At 37.4% G+C, this 22,012-nt stretch overlaps 1 protein-coding gene across 4 annotated transcripts in view; it reads right to left on the bottom strand.

The window, feature by feature from the left end:
* Positions 1-1,084: 1,084 nt before the first annotated feature.
* Acat1 (Acetyl-CoA acetyltransferase 1) overlaps positions 1,085-22,012 on the bottom strand; it is a 66,720-nt gene continuing 45,792 nt past the window's right edge. Inside the window, exons 8-10 of one of the 4 annotated variants that reach the window (XM_083123783.1) lie at positions 6,559-6,716; positions 2,115-2,231; positions 1,085-1,510 (exon numbers count right to left, since the gene is read on the bottom strand). In XM_083123783.1, the coding sequence (XP_082979909.1) occupies positions 1,243-1,510; positions 2,115-2,231; positions 6,559-6,716 (543 nt within the window). In that variant the 3' untranslated portion in view covers positions 1,085-1,242. Of the gene's footprint in view, positions 1,511-1,534; positions 2,232-6,558; positions 6,717-22,012 lie in introns of those variants that run through there. The other 3 variants (XM_083123782.1, XM_083123784.1, XM_083123785.1) reach the window with 3 other exon arrangements.

Below are 22,012 nucleotides of genomic sequence, written 5' to 3'. Positions count from 1 at the left end.
ACAGCAAGTAGGCGGACAATAAAACCGTTTAACAACAATGCCAAAAAAGAACTCACTGAGCTGTGGGCATATATCGGAAAACACAAAGGCTGCTTAAAACAAAAGAAGAAACCATTCTTAACAACAATACTGACGAAAGAAAAGACAACGGCCTCTGATCTTTATAGATTGCTGACAGTACAGGAAAATATATGCGGCTTCTCTTTCAATGCTTGGCTGTTGTATACAATAACAGTGGTCTCACTACAATACCTAACATTCAAGAGCTCAATATAACTATGACATATGACACTGCAAGAATTAATGTTTCAAACATAGATTTTGAATAGAGGGTGCAGAAGAAATTTAGGGGGTGTACATGCACCCCCTCGTGCCCCCCTGCATTGCGGATATTAGGGGCAAAGTCAACAAAGGTCGATTTTTCTTTTATCATTGTGTCACATACATTGGAGACTGAAGGAATTCATGCAACGTATGACAGGAGTCTGCCTTGCATATAATCTAATACACTGAAATTTGCTTGTGACAAGAACAGTGCATGATCTTTAGAATAGGACCGACATTTGGAAAACAGCAGATTCCTGCTACCCGAGTTTTGCAAGTTTGCCCTTAATATCAGCAACCTGTTAATTGTTCTCTCTCATGACAGACCAACTTGAAGGGGTGGACCAGTCATGTTAATTTATGTTGCTCTGATCTACATTTTTGAAGGGTTCTTTTACCCTCATTTTTTTTAGTTGTGTTGACTAGTGCTCTTAAATTAACCTGTGCATAAAGTAACACTTTTCTTCTACCTAGTGTAACAATATGTTTGCCAATTGAACTTTATATTTTAGCCAGCACAAGGTACTGTTCTATTATATCCTACAGAAGCATAATGATTTATGCTACAGGTGAGTGAGTGTGTACACATAAATACTTAAACAGTTCTGTCAAGTGCGTTCAGCACGTATGTTCAAAAAGAAAGATGAGATATTCTATGAAAGCAAGAAACTAACACCTGTACAAAGAAAAACACACAAGATTGTATGAAAACATAATATTATTAAGTTCATGTTCTGCTACATTGTTGTAAGAATCTGTAGCTACAATCTAGTTCCTATGAAGAATGGTATACAAAAAATCGAAATAGGATTGACTTCATTTGTAAATAAATATCAAAGAACTGCATGAATTGACTTAATTCCATATGTACATATTATCAACGTAGGCTGGGGAGAGTAGATTCAAGGGAATTTCACATTATTTTTCGTACTGTTTCAGTCTCATATCCAACACTTCTGGGAGTATTCTGAAGCTTCCCACAAAACGACCTTCCAAGAACACAACAGGAATTTTATGTTTGTACAAGTCAAAGTACTTTTGATTTTCTGGATGATCAATGTTAACCTCTTTTAGTTGAAATCTGTGTGCAAATGGAGCAAGAGAGATCTTTAATTCTTCACACAAGTGACAATCCGCTTTCGTATAGACGGTCAGGGTAGGTAATGTTTTCCATTTGGGTTCACCCCTACATAAAAGAAATATTCTTCAGTGTTATGCAACATGTTTATTATATATAATGTACAGCTGGTTAACAATTGTATACATAGAACTATTTAAAAAAACATCTCATCAGTCTTTCTATTGCCCACATTTTACAATATGAAGCAATTTACGGTTAAGCTATTATATGTACATAAGCAATTCTATGATAGAATTGGGAGATTCAATTGCACAGTGTACAAAATTAAAAAATCTATTAACAACAAATTCTCAAAAATATTTCATTCTTAACTTGGCAGTTAGAAAATTTCATTGAGCCCAAATATTACTTAAAATTTGTATAATTACCAACAAACAAACCATTCTGTATGAGTTACAAAAGTGGATTGAAACCTTAGCATTATCTTCGCAAGAACAAGTATATGGTACAAAGAAGCAGGAGTAACGTAACACGAGGCAGTAGTATGATGGGTATGAACAGGAAAAAAAATTACAAAAAACAAAATGTTATCACAAGAAGTACAGTTCTGCCACCGTTTATTGTGGATTTGCCATTTTTTTAAAAAAATATTCTGTCAAAACAAATACAAGCTTGCTCTTGTGCCTGTGCCTGACGGTTTCATACTTACAACTTTTCAATGACGACCGACGATGCGCCTCCTCCTCCATTGCAGATGGATGCCAATCCTTTCTCTCCAGGCTTCAAGGCATATACCAAGTGCACTAGGAGACGGGCCCCCGACATGCTGCGAAAAAGAATTCTTGAGTACTAAAGGGTGACATTTACTTCTCTCCGAAACACACATTCAATATCTAAGAGATCTCAGCCGGGTCGGTTCCAGATTATGCTTCGAAGCTTCCGAGAGCCACAGGGATACACTTTAATCACTGAAGATGAGAGTTATGGTAGTTCTCTAAAGTTCAGAAGCACATCCAGAACTGTCCTGTCTGATATGTCGAGAGAATCACTTCCATTATTGGTACCAGGAAAGCTTCCAAGAATTATTTCATACCTTCAATTTTTACTAAGGTGGTCAGACTGCAAATATGCATGGGCCCCTTCAGTCTAAAGTAAAACATTCATCGTGTGTGCACAAGGATCAGTCCAAGATGACACAATGAACGCCATTCAGAAAATGGCCCAGTTTGAGTGGAAAGTGTCGCTTCAATCTGAAAGCTCCCATAGAGCGTGAGACGTTGATATCATCTGGTTGGTTTACACTTTGGTGTGAAATCTTCCTGAGTGAGTAAGTAAGAGGTAGTAAAAATAAACATTGTACACCAATAATAGAATATGCACAGAACAGAAACTGACACCCTGTGTATCCGACACCCATGTCCAGATCAGGATTAGAACCTGGGACCCCTGGCATCACACCATGGCATGCTAACCACTCCACCACAGAGGTTGGTTTCTACATGAAGTTTCAGGCATAAATCGTAGGTTGAAGGTGTGCGAAGTGATTTTACCAAGGAAAAAAGGATTGTTAAGAATCAGAAATAGTACACTACAAGGTCCGCTGACCTGTGTTTCCAGCTTGCTTTGGATGGTCCGTTCATATCGTGCCTTTTGAGCAAGCCAAGGTGGTTGTAAAACCGTGACATCATACAAATGACAGATCGCTGGAAAAAGTTTCGAATACGCTAGTTTTAGCAAGGGAAACTTGTTTCTGTGTTCTTTCATTGCTCTTGTATTTGTGTCTATTTTTAGCCATTTTGTTGTGTTTTTCATATTGTAGTGTGAGTGATAATAATAATGTCTGATTGTGCTGTGAGTACATGTCGAAACTATCTCAGGAAAACTAAAAAATTTGATACTGTTTACCATAAATTTCTTCCAGACGAGAAGTTCCGAAAAATCTGGGAGAGCAAATGTTATCAAAAAGACAAATTTCAGGTTGCTAACTTGAGAATTTGTCCTTCACATTTTTCACCAGAATGTTACGAACGTGATTTAAAATCGGAATTATTAGGAATTACACCAAAGAAGAGACTGAAGAAAAATGCCATTCCTACATTGTTACTTCCAGTCACACATGTGCAGGTCAGTGACGACAACAGCATTCGTGCAAGACATGCAACGGCAAGATTTGCTAGGAAAAGGGTTCTATTTGAGGTAAGTGAACAATTATTTGTGAACAGTAGCGTGTCATCTCAAGAACAAAAGCCTTTATCTGTGTGTGTTGTCATTCGTTTGTTCAATAGAAAGTGAAGATATCGAAAACGCAAAACAACTGGAAGTCCTTCATGGGGAAAACGAAAAGCTAAAGACAGATATAAATAATTGTCACGAGGAAATCAAAAACCTTAACATCAATTTGCAAAAATGGCAAGAATGGCAAGCAAGGTATAAGAAGGTATTGCAGTCAAAAGTGGCTTTAAAAACAAGGGAGCGGAAGAAAGTGAAAACTATCGTGAACAAAAAAGTGAGACAAATTTTGAGCAAAACCTTTACTCCAGGGCAAATCAACATGTTAATTAAGGGGAAAAGAAAGCAGAGGTGGAAACAGGAAGATATAATTGAAATTTGTGCATCAAATTCATCGGGTGGAGGATGGATAGAAACTTTGTCACGGGGTGGCCTTGTGTCTCCTTCTCCTAATTGGATGCAAGTTATAAAAGAGTGTGAGGGAATATTCCGGCAGTTCCACGGAAAAACAATAAATCGGGGAGCAAAAGCAATAAGCAGTCTGTTGGAAATTCTGAAAAATAGGTTTCCCCATGAAGATCCAAATATGTTCAAGTTGTTTTCTAGAGAAATAAAATTTTTCCGAGTTCTATATCTGAACTGCAAGACACAAGAAATAAAAAGGAGAAATGCCATGAAAAGAGCGTTGCATGCTTTACAGTGCTGAAAATAGCAGACACGCAGAGAGTATCACCCTGATGAAGTCACAGAAACCCTGCCGAGGTTGTAAACACAGGGACTGACAAAAAGGCCTGTTATGACCAGAGATGTCCAGCCTCCAGATGCCCGGCCTCGGCCTCAGCCATGGCCTCCAGGAGCCTTGCGAGGCTGAGGCCATGTGAGGCCAAATGCCGACCTTGAGCTTGGGGGGTTGATGCCGTGCGAGGTCGGAGGTTGAGGCCGTGTGAGGCTGGAGGCCAACCTTGAGCTTGGAGGCTGAGGCCATGTGAGGCCGGAGGCAGAGTTGGAGGTCGGAGGTTGAGGCCATGTGAGGCTGAGTTGGAGGTCGGAGGCTGAGGCCATGTGAGGCCGAGATGGGAGTTCAGAGGCTGAGGGTGTGTGAGGTTGGAGGTGGGGCCTCGCAAGCAAATCAAATGAACAGCTCTCCCTACACGATAGCAGAATCCGATCTGCATTTCGCTTCCAATGAATTGTACTACGGGAATTTTTAAGAATTTTGTACTTTGTGAAACTGTCTTTGTCCTTCAGAAAGGAAGCCCGCCTTCTACCAGTTGTTGATATGAGCCATGCCAGAGGTGATTTTTGGCCTCGAGGGTAGGTTGCATTCCTTTATTTGGCATCTCGCTTGGCTCTCGGTGGCGTAGGGTGCAGTCTGTTCCTTTTTCTCTGTTTTACTTTTGTCAGATGTTATCTCGAGTCTATTCTGGAAAGAGTGTCCGTAACTTCTGGACTATCTAAAAACCACATCCAGATATTATACAGTCGTTGTCTCGTGTCTCCTGGAAAGGAAAGTATGCTCCTGCCCCCCCCCCCCCCCCCCCTCGGTAAGGAAACACGAGGATAGCAAGCAGACCATAACTGAGGTGCTTATGTTCTGAAAAAAGTGAAAATATAGTCATGTTCCATACCTCGTAAAATTCTATGTTAAATCTAACATGTTTATTAATATTGTGTAATCATTAGCCCCTTCTCTTAAAACACACAGGATTTCCCACGAACTGTAGAAGAAATTGACCAACTTTTTGTCAGTTCAGACCAGAAATGTCTAGCCTCATGAGGCCTGGCCACAATCTCAGCCTCGACCTCCATAAGCCTTGTGAGGCTGAGGCAATGTGTGAGGCTAGAGGCCAAGATGGAGATCGGAGGCTGAGGCCATGTGAGTCCGAGGCTTAGTTGGAGTTTGGAGGCTGCGGCCCTGTGAGGCCGAGTTGGAGGTCGGAGGCTATGGCCATGTAAGGCCGGAGGCCAAGATGGATCTCAGAGGCTGAGGCCATGTGAGGCCGGAGGCTGAAATGGAATTTGGAGGCTGAGTTGGAGGTTGGAGGCTGAGGCAGTGTGAGGTCAGAGGCCAACCTTTAACTCGGAGGTTGGGCCTCGTGAGGCCGAAGTCAAATGGCCATCTCTGGTTATGACCAGACATTCTAGAGTGGGGGAAAGTGGGCTTTGACAGACCTTGGTACACTATACATCAATATCTCTCCCACACCTTCCACCTCTCTTCTTACTAACATTATTTTAGAGCTGTACTTGGGTGTGTATGAACACACTTGAATAATTACAAGTATTTCAGGTCTTGCATGATTTTGTATTTTTTAATATTTTTTTTTATTCTAATATCAAAACACCTATTCCTGGAATGGAACTGAGAGCATACTAAATAGATTACTAAATTGGTCTCTGGTATAAATATGTTGAAAATTTGGTGGGGACAGGTTCAAATATGTCAATGGGTCCTCCATGGCCACACTTATGAAAGTACAAAATTTAACACAGACATGGGTTTGAATGTAGATTTTTAATGATTTCAATTCAATTAAATTTTTGGCCAAATATGGAATGATTGATTGATTTATTTTACTTTGCTTTTCTGCAATTTGTGGTTAATTGCCATGCCAAGACAAGGATGAATGGTGATAATATGAAATGTATGAAGGGAACATCACAAACACAAATGGACAGCACAGAGGGTTATACAGGCCGTGAGTGCAGACACCCAGAGTCCATATATGCCATGAATGGCTAATCAGGACTGGACCTACAGTTTAAAGTGAGGTTTGAACAACTATGTGCCTCCACCGGGTATTGAAACCAGTACTCCTTGATTCCAGCTAAATATTGGAAACTAACTTTGTCACATACACACGAAATATGCATCAGTGCATGCATGATGCATTACAGTAATCCTCTCACCAGAAAATACTTACCCTATTGGGTGTCCCAAACTGACAGCTCCTCCATGAACATTCACCTTGTTTGGATCCAGGCTGAGTTTCTTCATGATGGCCAATGCTACAACACTGAAGGCCTCATTGAACTCCCACAATGCAATGTCTTCCTTTTTTATGGCATAGAACTGCAGCAACTGTGCAAAATCATGAAAGAGGTATTTCAATCACTGAAGTTATGTAAGCAACATGCTTGCATCAAAATACATCAATGTACATTATGACATAAGATCAGAAAAATTATTTTTGTCGTTTCTTTCACAATACTTTATTGTCACTCACGAAGTTGCAAATTTAAGGTAGAGTAATTTACACTTAACCCCCTCTTCCCTCTCATGGACATGGCACTTGCCTAATGCTATATCCACTTGGGTGCTATATGCTTGGTAATGCAATGAACAAAAATATGTTTAGGCTAGGCAAGTTTACATATCCTGGCAACAACTTTCAGTCCAAGGTCTGAAGCATAACTCATGGTAACTATATTTTTTCTCAACATAAAACTATGGTACCACAATATTATTGGAATGTTCCAGAACATGACACCAGTAGGTTAGGTTTTTGTACGATAAATTTCAAATCTTTTCTTTCATCTGAACATTGCTTGAGTAACATAGCCTGGCGTCGGGCACACAATATGACCTATGTTGCCTCTACACCTCTTAACATAAAAAAACATGCTTCTTTGTGAACATGTCACAATTAACCCCATAAATCGATAAATACCCACACAGAACAGCGATACATATAAAAAATTATTGCAAGCGACTCCATAGAAGTCTTTTTTTATTGATGTTTCTATTTTACTTCACAAAAATAACTTTTATAAACTTTAGTAATTTTTACCCCGTACTAGTGTTCATGTAAAGGATCATTTTCTTGTTTAATGTTTAAAAAATATCTACAGGGACAAAGTTAATACCAAGTACCAAGTGCAAGGTTCGTGTCTTCTCGGATACCCTGTACATAATGTGTGATGGCTTTTCTTTTTCAACCCATTGCCTGCCACTAGCTGAGGAATGCTAATTTTTGTGTTGAAACTCTTTTATTTAACTAATTTCTGATTGGAAAAGAAATATTTATTACAAAAATCGAATTTCATATTATAGTAATTATTTTGTTGCTTGTTCCCATTACGGGAGCATTGGCGTGATATAGGACTAACACTAGACCATTACATTTCTAATAGGTTTACAGAGTTAACGAGATGTCTACAGAGGAATGATACTATACATAATGTACATACATGATATATGTAAAATGGTACTACACAGTTCACAAAATTGTACATAAGTCAAAATGTAATCTATTTATGAGAATGGAAACACCCAGAGCACATTTTATGTAACATCACGTTACACTTGATACATTTTGTTCTTGTGTTCTTTTTACACAATTTGCATCTGGATTGTTTATTTGCCGGGATCGGTGCAGTCTCCAAGCTGCAACAACAGCCATATTTAAAGTGTTGCTAAAGAAAGGCCACCAACACTTCTTTCCCTTGATTTTGACTCAGATAATGATCTAAGGAATCCACTCCTCCCATATGTTTGTTATAGGAATCTACCAAATGTGGCTGCTGAACATCAATTTTCTTATGCTGAGACTTGCAGTATCGTTTAGCAAACCCTACTGGATTTGTCGTATCATAATTTGATGCAAGGCATACTACATGATTATCATGCCACTTTATGACACAAATGTCTCCAGTAGAACACACATCAGAGGTTCCTCTTTCCTTTTTCTTCATTTCTTTAGTGTCAAGTAAAGGACACTCTCCCAAACGATTTTCTCTTGACTGTACCCGAAGCTCTGAAACATTTTGACTTCAGTCCCAATAATAGTTATGGGGATGTGAAGAAGTTATCGAAGAACAGTTGGTTGCACTCCTGTTTCTCAATGCACTCAATTAATTTCAACACAACCCTTGTGCCCAATGGAACATCACTTCTGTCTTCCTTTCCAACGTATGGCTGGAAATTGAAAGGATAACCATCTGATGAAGCCAAAACCCACAGTTTATATCCAAAACGGACAGGTTTCCCATGCGTAAACATTTTTGCTGAATATCATCCAGGGTAAGGTATCATTTCTTCATCTACACAAATATATTCTGAGAATGTGCCAAACTGTTGAAGTTTCTTGCGAAACAAATCCAAAAACATTCTCACTTTTGATAATTTGTCACTTTTATCAATACAATCATTGTTTGAAAGATGAAGATATTATTTTACATCACGAAATCTACCTCTTGACATACTATTGTGCACTAATGGAATTTTGCAGTCATCAGCTTTGCTCCAGTATAAATCTTCTTGTGGTATAGCGAGTGGTATCCACTGAAAAGAATGATCCCCAAAAACTTCTTCAGTTCACGAGCATCAATCTGAAAGTTGACATTGTTCTTTTGTTGTGCATATCGTAAGGTTTCATCTTGAAGATTTCGCAAAATTTCATCATCAAAATATCTCTTGAATAATTGATATGGTGTTTCGCAGCTTAGTTCCGGATGATTATCATTCAAATTTGGGTGACTTGCACCAGGAATGTGTAACACTTCACTTGCTTTTGTCCAATTTAGTTTCAGTTTCTTTCACCTTGGTACGTAGTCTTCATTTTCGAAACTTGTAATTTCATCTTCGGTGGTATGAACTAGAACTTCACCGGCAATGTCTGCAGGAACAGTGTCCAAAAGTTCATTATCATCAATGTCCTCTTCATCCGAAACAACTGCAGGCTCAGGAGGCAAACACACAATGTCTACATTAGATCCAACTTTATCACTGTCTAAAGAGTCCAAGTAGTCCAAGGCCTCTTGCGTAGTAAGAAACTTTCGAGGCATTGTCAAATTCAATCAACGCACAACAAACAAAAGTGCACTCGTCAAGAGTGGACAACAGAACAAAACAAGTCAGTCTGACACGAGAGAGCAACTTCTAGTGCCACAGGTTGGCGGTTCCAGTAAATTCACAATTCAAGCCAAAGCTCCCACTTTGGGAACAGGAAGGGAAAATGCTGCTTATAGCACATTACGCCAATGCTCCCATTCTGGGAACGATAGACAAATAGTCCCCCTTCTTTTACAATGGAATATTTTAGGAAATGTTTTCATTAAATAATGAAAATATGGATATATTGCTACAATTTCACTGACATAAGCAAAATGTGACGATACTATGGTTTAGTGGATTATTTTTTAAAAAATCAATGTGAAAAACAACTTTTCCCCAAAATTGAAAAAATATTATTTTTTAACCACAAGGACTTAAGAAGGTAATACAATTTTAATAGTTTATTTACTTCATATACAGTTGATATAAAATGAAAAAAATACATATTTCAATGCGTGTGAGAGAAAAAAAAATAAAATATGTTCCCATAATGGGAACATTGGCACCTAATGGGTTAAAGGTTTCTTCGGTAGCCTCTCCTTTGTTAAATAAAATTAAATCTTAAAAAGTTCAATGAAAATATAATGGAGGTCAGATGCCCCACAGTCTGAATGTGCTTCTTACTAAATTAAATGTTAGTTTTTAAATTAATACACACATTTTATTTATATAAATGCATTAGTGCAGACTGTAGACTGTACATGAACAGTGAACTTATTGGATTTTTTGAACTTATTGGATTTTTTTTATCCATTGTATAACTGATTCTTTTATGTTAATTTTTTTTTAACCATTGTTATAACTCTATCTTTAATCAAACAAAAAATAAATGTCTGATGAAAGGAGCATGTGTTCTCCTGCAATATGACAATACAAAAGTGTTTTTATGCTTGATAACCGTAGACTACAAGAGAAATAAGACTAGCAATTTTGGTCACCCAATTCTGAGAAATGGAGTTCATGCAACTTTCATTACATTTCACACAGGGTGAGGCATTTTTAAAACTAGTCAGTCACTGAGGCTTTTTGTGTGGTTTATGTTGAGCAACTTTTTTTTAAAAAGTATGAATTAATTAAAATTAGAAACAAAAGGACAGGTGTAATGGTTTATAAGTAACTTTAATTGTGTAACTACATTCACAAGATTTTATGTAGTGAAAATAATGAAAAAATAAGAGTATTCTTGCATCCATGTTAGTAACCAACATGGTCAGATGTATTATCTAAGAACAAACTTTCTTCACTTGCCTCAACACCAGATGTCCTGGGTTTGAAAACCAGTCTGGGCACAGGTATTCTTTGTAAGTGTCCCTTTATCAATTTCCCCATTCTTAAAGAAAAAGTTTCAATAAGTTAAAAATGTGTGACCTAGCAACACCTGAATATACCTTTTCAGAGTTCTTGATGTCTGTGAGAGGGATGCCACTGTACAACAGTGATGTCTGTGAGATATTTTCTGTTGTTTACATTGATTGTTATAACAGGCAATGTTTCCCAAACTTCTTATTTGCATTGTCAAAACAAATGAAGTAGGAAGAAAAACACTTGTACATTACATAGTTTGAGAATTCAGTTCTGAGATGTTTTAACAATAATTTGGCATAAAAACAATTAACCATCTCGAAATTGATTCAACAAACTGTGTAACTCACAATACAATCTACCTTCCAATTCATTTGGTCTGATAATGCGCAAAAGAAATTTGTGTAACTTACCTGTTATCAAATATTCAACTTGCTGTTTATGAATATACTGGATAATACAGTCAACTCTCAAGTCTACGACCTTTCCTATTTCCAAGGAAAAGAGTTGTTATATTGAAGGGGCTGTTAGTGGAATTTGGATCAATTTTGATATATATGCAAAAACTACATTAAAATTGTACATAGGTCATTTTTGAATGTCTCTCATGGTAAAATTACACATTACAATAATTAAATAATAATTTATTTTAATAGATAGACCTCTTGTGCTTCAAATGATATCTCATGGGTGCATATATGTTCAATTTGACAAAAATTTTCAAAAAACCTTAGCATCGATTGGTCTAATATGACAGCTGCACACTGGAAAATGATAAGTTCTTCTTAAATAAAACCATTATTTTAAGGGCATGCGGAACAGTCTCCACGGGGCTCCCCCCCCCCATGGCAGTGTTGCCAACTTAGCTCTCTTGGAGCCAGATCTGGCTCATTTGTGCACTCGTTTGGCTGTGAACTGGGGTGCCTGCGCTCGTGCCCCACTATGATGCCATCACTGGTTCCAGTCCACATAGACCAACTTTTGCCATGATTATACATTTTGCACGTGACGTGATATTGTTATATTGGCTGTGTATCCCCACACCCTCTTATATCCCCAGCTTTTTTTATAGTGCCGTGTTGACGTGAAATTGACATAATATTGTTATCAGGGAATACTTTATTTTGGATTTCATAAGACCATCCATGGATAATTGAGATGGTGAAAACTAAGAATAAATTGTCATCACTTTAGAGTTAACGTAGCAGCACCCCACCCCTTTGACAACTAACATTACCCTAGCAAGCACTTTATCCAGACTTAGTAAATCTAGCACCTTGATAATCAGTTTTAACGCCATTTAAGGTGAAATTTAGCTCTTTTATGCACATCAGGTTTTGCAAAACTGTCAGGATGGTCATAGAAGGAACGCATTGGGCTTATGGGAGTATTATTTTATTTGTTCTCTTGAGAATATCAAGCTTCCGATGGAATAGAAAAAGATATCAACGGGAAGAGAGCAGTTCGAAGATTCATTTCACCAGCGAAAAAGTCAAAACTTTCATTTGATTAGCCATAACTTGAAATTGAGGTTGATTCCCCAGAAGGAATACATGGGATTCCAAAAATTCTTATTCATCATATTTTTCAAACATCGTGTCCAGCTTAATAATCAACATAAAAAATGCTTCCACTTGCAACATGGAGAGAAATTCATGCTCTTGGATATAGCCAGGGTTTATTCTTTAGTAGTAGTGCCCATTCAGGTGATATTGAAATAAATGCACAATGGGTATATCTCCTCCCCTTAACAGTGAGTATCATCCCAATTATAATATCCCGCTTGTGCAGTTACGACCACTGATAACAGTCAAACTTTTCAGAAAAAAGGGACCACACATTATCCTAACATGACACTGGAGCAAATAACAAATGGCCAGTACATGGCCCAGGACCTATGTGGTTTGCCCAGCAAGCAAAGCCTTGGCTGCAAATGAGGTCGGAGATAGCATACATAAATATAGTATTCGGCAAATTTCCTTCAAATTTTTCATGGTTCCTGGGAAAAGGGCTGCTATTCACGGGCCCATAGGAGACAGAATCGACTGAATGTATTTGCTATAGCCTGACAAGTTAAGTCCCGATATGTGCAGATTGCTGTGGAGCACTTCCTATTACGTCAACCTCCTCACCACTCTTCTACTTACTGGAGTAGTGTAAAAGTATATAGGATAAATTCGAGAAAGTATGAGCCCCTCTCAGGCAGATTTGGCTACACTTTTAAAACTAGCTCAAGATGTGCATATGAGCTTATTGCTCAAGTGTGGTACTCTGTCTAACCTAAGATTTTTGTAAAAATGCCCTCGGGAATTTCCTGTGAAAGTATGACCCCCCTCAGATTAATTTGCCTACACTTACAAAAGCTACATCTGTGAGATTGTTGTCCATAAGCTTGTTAAAAATATGGCCCTTCTTGATATTGTTTTTGCTACACTTAAAACTAAGCCAAGATGCTCATAAGAGCTTATTGCCTCTAGTGTAATACTCTGTAAAGTGTAATCTTATTAGCTACATCTACACCCACACCCAAACACATACATATTTACTTCCGGTCCACTTCCGGTTTAAGTTCAGAGAATTAATGTTAACTCGAATATTTTAATTGGGCACCAGGCTCAACTTGTATATCTAGTATTAAGATAATGTAATTCTTCTAGAATTGCTCTGTGACTCTCTCATTTCTTACATCATAAACATATGATTTTTCACCTATAAGAATAACACTACATATAGTGTCATCATGGAATTCACAGATAATTTTAATGTTTGTCCTGTCATTAACCACAACTTGTTTTCTTTTTGAAGTGTTGATGACAAACATGGGTCTCTGTGCTTTGAATTCATCTGGTGTGTAATACATGTCAGTATTGCCAGTAGTGACCCTTTTGTATGCTGTAAATGCTTCATATAATTTAAGAAAATCATCCTTGGACATGTTTAAATTATAATTTTCTCTAGGAAACACCTCATTTCTGCCATTTTTAAGATATATGTTCTTGATGTTGCAGTTATCAAATTTACTTGAATTTTTTCCTGATTATTGTGTCTTCCAGTCTGAAACAGTACCACCACAAAATCTGGCATGTCATATTGTATACTGGAGAATGAGTTTGTAGCATCAAACTCATAATAGCTACCAGTGGCAGGCTTCTGCACACATTGATATGTATAAAATTGTAAAGGCACCTGTGGATTTTTTAGGATATCTGCTTTATATTTAAGAGCATAACTGGCTTCATATTCAACTACTGGCATTCTTAGCTCCATAGTCTGAATAAGGCACTTGCCCTCATCAGGTAGGGTATTAGGCAGAGCTTCCCCTGTAGAGTTTAATGTACTGTACCTCATCAAAGCATTATTATCATTGGCAGCTCTTCTAAATGTGATTCTTAAACCACCCTTCCACATAATATCTTTGTAATCTGAGAAGAATCCTGGCAACAGGCGCATGGGGAACAATAGTGTGTGGCTCTTGGATAATATTCTATCACCAGCCTCAAATCCACCTATTTTGTAGTAAGAAGCCTCGGTCTTGGATAATTTTAGTGTGGCCAAAGCTGTAGAGGTAATACCAGGGTAATCCACTCTGTTTATAACAACACCATGTTTTCTGATCTCAATTTCAGAGAACAGATGTGGCACAAAATTGTCTACCAATCTTATATTTGAATTTGCAGGATAATCTGTACCATCGAGCTTTACAACATCAAACTTGATGTATAGATCTGCTCTGTGGGGGTGTATAAAGCCATCCCCTACATCAAGATCAAACTCAATCTCTGTGTTGGGTTGATTTAAATTTGCAAAGGTCCTCCTGTTTGGGGGGAATGATTGTAGCTCATAACTCTCAATATTTTCCATTTTTTTTTGTATGTATTTTTATTTAAATATTAATCTCTATGATAGCAGTTGTTGTGGCTCCAGCAAAATCAACTAATTCTTCTTTTTCATTAGTGACCATCAATTCAATGTTATCTATTCTATTATGGCACACAGGAAAATATAATGTTGGTGATGGAGTGTAGATGATTGGCTCCATAAATTCAGAGTTAGGTTTGAATGTTGCAATGATGCGAGTTTGTTTGTGAGTGCCTATGCCATTTGATTTGGTGATCATACCCTCGGCCATATTACAGTGAATATTCAGAGTCTTTATGGCTAAGAATTTAGGTATATTAATAGCAGTGTGTTTAATGGCTGATTCAAGTTTTGTGTTGTTCTCAAAGCCTAACAGCTCTCCTATAGTACCCAGATCTACTGTCTCTGTAGCAGACACAATCTCTACTCTGTGAGTGACAGAATTTTGAGTTAACACTATACCTCTGGGTAACTGAGCATTTAGAGTAGACAGATTATATTGCCCTGGAGTGATAACAATTTTTTGATCACCAATTGCAATCTTGTTGTTGTGGTGTGTAATATTAGGGATCAAGTACATGCCATAAAATGCTCTGAGAGCTATTGTTTTGGGATACACTATATCATCATGTAATCTGAGCTTCAATATTGAATTTTGGCTGGTGAGATGGAATACTCCCATGATGCTTCAGATACCACAGGGCCTTTTGAAAATCTTCAATTGATGGTTTATTTATTTGAGACAGATATCTAAGAACATATAAACACAGATGTCCACAATTAACATCTTTGAAATTTTGAACACGGGCATTATTGTAATAAAGATTAGTTGATTTTAGATATTTTACTAAATTTTCAGGTGGAATACCTCCAAATGAATCAAACACAAATGCCTCATTGTTTAAATATTTAAGGTAACAAATCCAGTGAGTGCCCTGATTTTTGTACTTATCCAAATTAACTATGCCACACTCTTTGTTGAGTGGTTGTTCTGGCAAAGAATCAGACATGTACACACCTCTAAAATTTTTGATGCCCAGTGGCTTGATTAAAGCTTCAATATCTTGGTTTGTAAGCGGCTCTTGTTTTTTTTAAACTTATTCATGGCTCTCTTAACACCTTTGCCTTGTTTTTCCATAGCCAGATTATGGCGCTTCAATTCATCTAATTCTGCCTTATTCTTTTTGGCATCTATTACTGTTTTTGCTATAGCAGCTGATCCCCTAGCCAAGCTCCCAACAGCACCAAGTGCTGCTAAGATGGCCGGGATAGTAAATATGAAGCCACCCACATGTGATTTTTTTCTAGATTGCTGTAATTTTTTTAATTGAGGGGTACTAAGTAATAATTTCATACCATGGCCCTTGGCAAGACAAGAATTTTTTTAATTCCGCTGCTTTTTGGTTAAAAGACTATCAATAGTTTTAAGAGATTTAAGACCTGCATAAGGTATCTGATACATAACACCCTTGGCCTTCATCCTAGGTTTATTATATATATATTCACAACCCCCACCCCAGTTTTTGTTTGGTGTTCATAGCTATGGTGGTCTCCAATGCTGCTATTCTCTCACTTAAAGAAGCATCTTTGCTTACAAATCTACCAAATGCAGCCTCTTCTAATTTCTTGTCTGCAACATGTCGCCTATCAAGATCAGAATGTGTGTTGTATGCTATGTCATGGTCTCTACAAGCAGCATCTAGGGGATTAACACCAGGGTCCCCTCTCTTTAATCTATGGTCCAATTTTGTGCCTGGACCACAATACTGATAGCCTGGAATGTGTAGTTCAAAGGGCAGCTTGTTTATGATGTCATTAACCAGCCCCCGACCCTCAGAGATATTCCAAAATTTAGGTGGTAGAGTATTAATAATTTTTATAAGATATCCAATGCCCTTAGTGTCATTCACTATAAAATTAGACAATTTGGTGCTTATCATGTCCATAATTCCAACCTTTTCATTGTAAAAATTGTGGTTGCCAGCATTTTCTTTCCCAGCTATGACCAGCAACCTATCTACAAGTTTCCTGACGTCATCAACCCAGACAAATTCTTTAGGCAGGGTGTTGTATTGTTTGATTCCACTACCTGTCTTGATCTGTGACCATATGGGCTTGATTAAGTTGTTGTATTTTGCTCCACTGCTAGACTTGACTCTTTTTTGTGTGGGATCATTGTTCTGGTATAGAGCATCTGATTTTATTAATATTTCTTTGTAATGCTCATAATCTTGATCTGTATAGCTGCCAGGTCTCTTCCTAGTCATCAGTTCCCACAATCCAGGTGTGCCAGGGTACTTAACAAAAGCACCTCTTTCTCCAAGATGAGATTCTGAATATACAATTAGATCATCTCCCATAAATGTTACTCTAAAATTGCCAATTCTATGTATGATGCTACCATCACGCTCTGTGTCAGCATATAAGCCAAAGACCTCATCTTTGTTGTCTTTAGGTGTGCTTAAATATTTTTGAGCAAGAAGACCCAATTCAATAGGATCCTGAGTAGCTTCAATTCTTCGAGGAGCAACAGGACTAGGTGTATGAATACTAGAAAGTGGGGTGATTGGATAATCTAATATGTTCCTAGCAGCTACAGGTACAAGCTCTGTGATCAAATTTTGATTTTGCTCTGTAACAGTTTTGATATTTTTACCTAATTCACTAATAGCATCAATAATAGGCTGTTCTGTTTGCTTGTGTTGTTCATAGATTCCTCGGTTCTCTGATTTCCATCCTTTAAATCTTTTTACAAGATAATCTCTTAATTTAAGATCATCAATGATTGGCCTTTTCATGGTTATTTATATATGTTTCAATGTCTAGAAAATTGTTAATTTTATTTCTGTATTTACCACTATTGGGTTTCCTTGTCATATCAATTGTGACAAACCCATAGCTGTCCTGGTTCCAGCACCTACTGCAAAACTTGGAAAAATCATTGTAGCTCAAGTCCCCACCTACATATTCATCATGTATGTGTTTGAGGTTGGTATGATCTTGATGAAACACACATATGAAATTGCTGTTGTCTCGGATCAGCTGCTTCGGTATTTTAGAAAAAGTCTGTGCCAGGTAGAAGCAATCAATGTTTTTGTGTCGGTCCTGTGTAAAGAAATTTCTAACCTTGTTTTGATTATCCAGTATAATGTCATCAAACACAACAACAGAGTTATCAAGACATTCATGGAGTGGATTAACATCTAGTTCAAAAGTGGCTATATCCAGTCCATCATATAGCTTCATCAGCTGCTGATATTTTAATTGTTCCAAGCTCTTAGAGAAGACATACAAGTGCCTGTTTTCCCAGTCTAAGCAGTTGGGTGCCAATAAAAAATTATCAATCATTAGTGTAGTTTTACCACAAGCCGATGGCCCAACAATAAGACATCTAATATTATCAGGCAGCAGCTTGCCATTTCTCTTAATCTGCTGTTCAGGATCTGGCAGTCTCTTTATAACATCCCAGGTGTTCATAGTATCACTTTGTCTGCCTCGATCCGGCTGTGTTCTGGGAGTCCTAGCCATTTGACAAGTATCTTGTTGCCTTTTCTGCGGATGATTTTTTCTATAAGATATGTGTCAGGCTGCTTAGTTTTGTCGAGTTCTTCTTCATAAAACCTGCCTTTGAGAATTTCTCCTCGGTGATCTTTTATTATATATGTGTATCGGTTCCCAGGTTTAACTTGAACCACTGTAAATAATTCAGTGCTCCAGTTTCTTGTAAAGCCTCTTTTGAATAAGTGCTTATATTTGCTGATTCTTACTTGATCACCTACCTTGTATTTGGCTTTTCTTGTTCTTGGCCGGTATCTAGGATAATAAACAGTACTGATCAATTTTTGCTCATCAGATGAAGTTACCTCAGAGGGTTTCATGTTGATTGTGGAATGGACCGAGTTGTTATATCTATCTAAAAGTTCTGGTAGGATTGTAAGCCATTTATAATTACCCTGCAGTGTAAATTGTTTATACATATGATTTTTTAGGGTTTTGTTGAATCTTTCAACAATAGAGGCCTTGAGATCACTGTAACTCGAGTAATGTTGTATTGACTGGCTTTTAATAAATTGTTGGAACACAGAATTATAGAATTCTTTGCCATTATCTGTTTGCAAATAGCGCGGTGATCTTCCACTCTGATAGATGATTGTCCTGAAGGCTTCTGTAACACATTTTCCAGTCTTGGATTTGAGTGGCACAGCCCAGGCAAATTTTGAAAATGTATCTATGACAGTGAGTAGATACTTGTAGCCCTTGTTGATCTTGTCTAAGTTTTTCAGCTGTCCACTTGCCATTTCAACCAAGTCACACTGCCATAAATCATCTATGCCTTTTGTAACCACTGGCAGTCTCTTATAATTATGTCTGGCTTGTCTGTGTAATTCATCAACAATAATTTGTCTAGACATAGTATGTAAACAAGAATATTGCAACTATGGGGTGTTCAGCAGCTGATACTACAGGATTTTCTAAATATAATTTGTCCCCTATTTGTATATTAAATTCCAGAGAACCATCATCTTCAGCATAAGATGTTTCTAATGTATCGGGGCCTGTAAAATCCTCTAACTCTACACTGGTGACCTTTGCTTTGTTTTCAGCATTTGTTATTGATAAGGTAGGGTAGTGGTGTGCCTGTGGTTGTAGCCAATATTTGATCTTGATTGGTCTCAGTGTGCCCCCGACAAAAAACTGGTAATAAAATTGTGCAGGGGACAGCATATATATTTTGCCACCTGGTGTAAATGGTGAATCATATTCTTTGTTGGGGATACTTTACAATTCAAGAATTACTGTATGTTTAGGATTCTCGATTAGGCCAGTTATTTCTCTTTCTGCTGTAAGCAATCTACTTGTTACAGATTCAAGGTGCCCATTGATAGTACTAACAACATCATCATGGCCTGGCTTGATTTTTATGTCCACAGCAAATTTTTTGTATTGTTGGACAATCTCTTGAAGCTGTGTGGCAAAAACAGACAGAGCATTTGCTTGGTTGCATTCTATGCTTCCTAGCTGTTGCTTGATATTAGCTACAATTTGCTGTAAATTTTCAACAACTGCCAATTTTGAATTTTGAGCTGTAAGATCATGGACTTGTCTTCTGATATCCTCAAACAAGGCATGCAATTCATTAATATGTTGATTAGTTGGTAGAGTGGCCACTGTCTGAGTGAGTTGTTTGATCTCTGTCTGGATATTCTTGATATCTTCTGATTTCAATATGCGATTCACAGCTCTCTTAATATTTTTAAGTTCCTGTGATGTAGGCAGATTTGATACAGTATTCTGCAAAGATTCAAGTGCCAACTTCACATTATTTAATTCAGAAGCATCAGCCACACTTTGCATAGCATCTTGAAGCAGAGCTATGTCTGCCTGAGTAGGTGTTGATTGTTGTAAAATTTCAAGCTTTATTTGGATATCATCGATCAAGTGATGAAAATGAGATAGCTCAGATTCAGTGTTGAGGTTTTCAAGTTTGGTGATTTGTTGCTGGACACTGACAAGAGTGTCTACAATACCAGGCAGGCGAGATTCTTGTACATTTGTCAGATCAATTTGCACTGCTGCTATGGTACCTTCAAGATGAGTTATGGTACTCTGAATTTTTCCAAAATCTTCATATGTTTCAAGTTGCAGCTTGATGTTGGCAACACTCAGAGTTATAGCACTCAAAGCATCAGAAGATGGTAGGTTGTTCATAAAATTTTCAAGTGTCTCAATTTTTTCTTTAACCTCAGCTATGGCATTGTTCAGAGGGTCCAGATTAGGTATCTGTAGTGATTGAATCTGTTCCTTTAGAGTGGAAATTACTAGATCAAAATCTTCTTGTGATTTTATGCTTTTGACAATTGTTTGGAACTGTGTCTGGACATTATTAATCTGTTCTTCTAATTGTTGTTTCAATTGCTCAGAGTTGTTAGCCTGAGTCTTACATTTGGCTTGAAGAGCTGCTACAGCTTCCTCTAAACTTTGAAAATTATCCAATGTTGCTAAGTCAGTATATTTCTGAAGCAGCAATTTGAGTTCTGAATCAATTTTAAGAAGAGGGTCCATGCATTGTGATTGTAAATTTGTAATTTCTAGTTGAAGACTGGCATTCAGTGTGGTTTGTAAAGCTTGTAAATCACTTCTTAATTTTTTGACTCTGAAATCAAGCATCAGAATCTCATCACTGTGATCTTCATGCCTTGTATGGCCAAATATATCATTAGGCATTTTGATTTAGTGGTTATTTATTATTGAATATCTAATTCTTAATTCTATAAAAAAAGGTATAAGCTTGTCATAGAATCCTGGGACCTCAATATATAAACAATCACCAGCAGAAACAGTATATACAGTGCCAGAAACCATGTTTCAGTGCTTAATTCTATAAATATTTCTCCCTACTGAAATCTTGACATTACCCTTGGGAGTTGTAATAAATTGTAATTGACCACCTACAGGTAATTGGTAATGATTTAAATTATTGTTAAATATGTACAATGTTTTACCTGTTTCATCATCAACATCTGTAAGTATGCTGTTCAGATGAATAATTAACAAAGCACTTAGTTTAGATATTATATCAGAAGAGGGTGCTGGTGTTGGCAGGTCCATAATAGCCTGTTTTTTGAACCCAAATAAGTTCATAGGCATGTTTATTTATTTCAAATCATGCTCTGTAATTGGGCATTGATTACCACTTTTCAAATCACAATGACCCCATCGTAGAGTATGTATGCCACATGATAAAATGCATCTCTTATCATCATGTGGGTCCAGAGCCACTTTTCTTACAACATTTGTAGTCAACAAGTGATCCTCACTCTGAATTCTGTTTTCCGATGTTCTGATTAAACTCTGGGTTTTGAGACAATTTTTGTAATCTTTAAATTGGAGCTCTTTGTCAACAGTTACTCTGCCAATGCCCTTGGCCTTTTTGGCAACAACACCACTACATGTTTCAAAACTATACATCTTGGCCCTTAACCCAGCAAATGCCACAATAACATCACCAAGTGTCTCATCTTTTAACTTGCCAGGCACCTTTTTGTTGTGGGGTTGAATCTTTGTATGTTCACTGGTATCAAAATATTCAAGCAATGCAGGCTGGGACATATCTTGATAAACATCTTCTGTCTGAATATCAAGAATAAAGCTATCTGTGTCCATGTACATCAGTTTTACACAATCACCATAAAAAGGCTTGAGCACATCATAATAGAGCTCCAGCATGTGTAATTTGGCCAATTCTAATATCACAGCCCCTACATAAATAGGCTTATCAAACTTAATCTTTGTTTTTTTCATGTTGAAAAGTGCCATATTCTCATCATAAATTCTTCTATAATTGAAATTAGGCTTTGCAATCAATTTTTTGCTCCGGCTGG

Source organism: Lepisma saccharinum, chromosome 6 (assembly GCF_977018435.1).
Source record: "Lepisma saccharinum chromosome 6, izLepSacc3.1, whole genome shotgun sequence".
Lineage (NCBI taxonomy): Eukaryota > Metazoa > Arthropoda > Insecta > Zygentoma > Lepismatidae > Lepisma > Lepisma saccharinum.
Note: the sequence above shows the minus strand (reverse complement) of the source record. Positions and strands in the feature narration are given on the sequence as shown.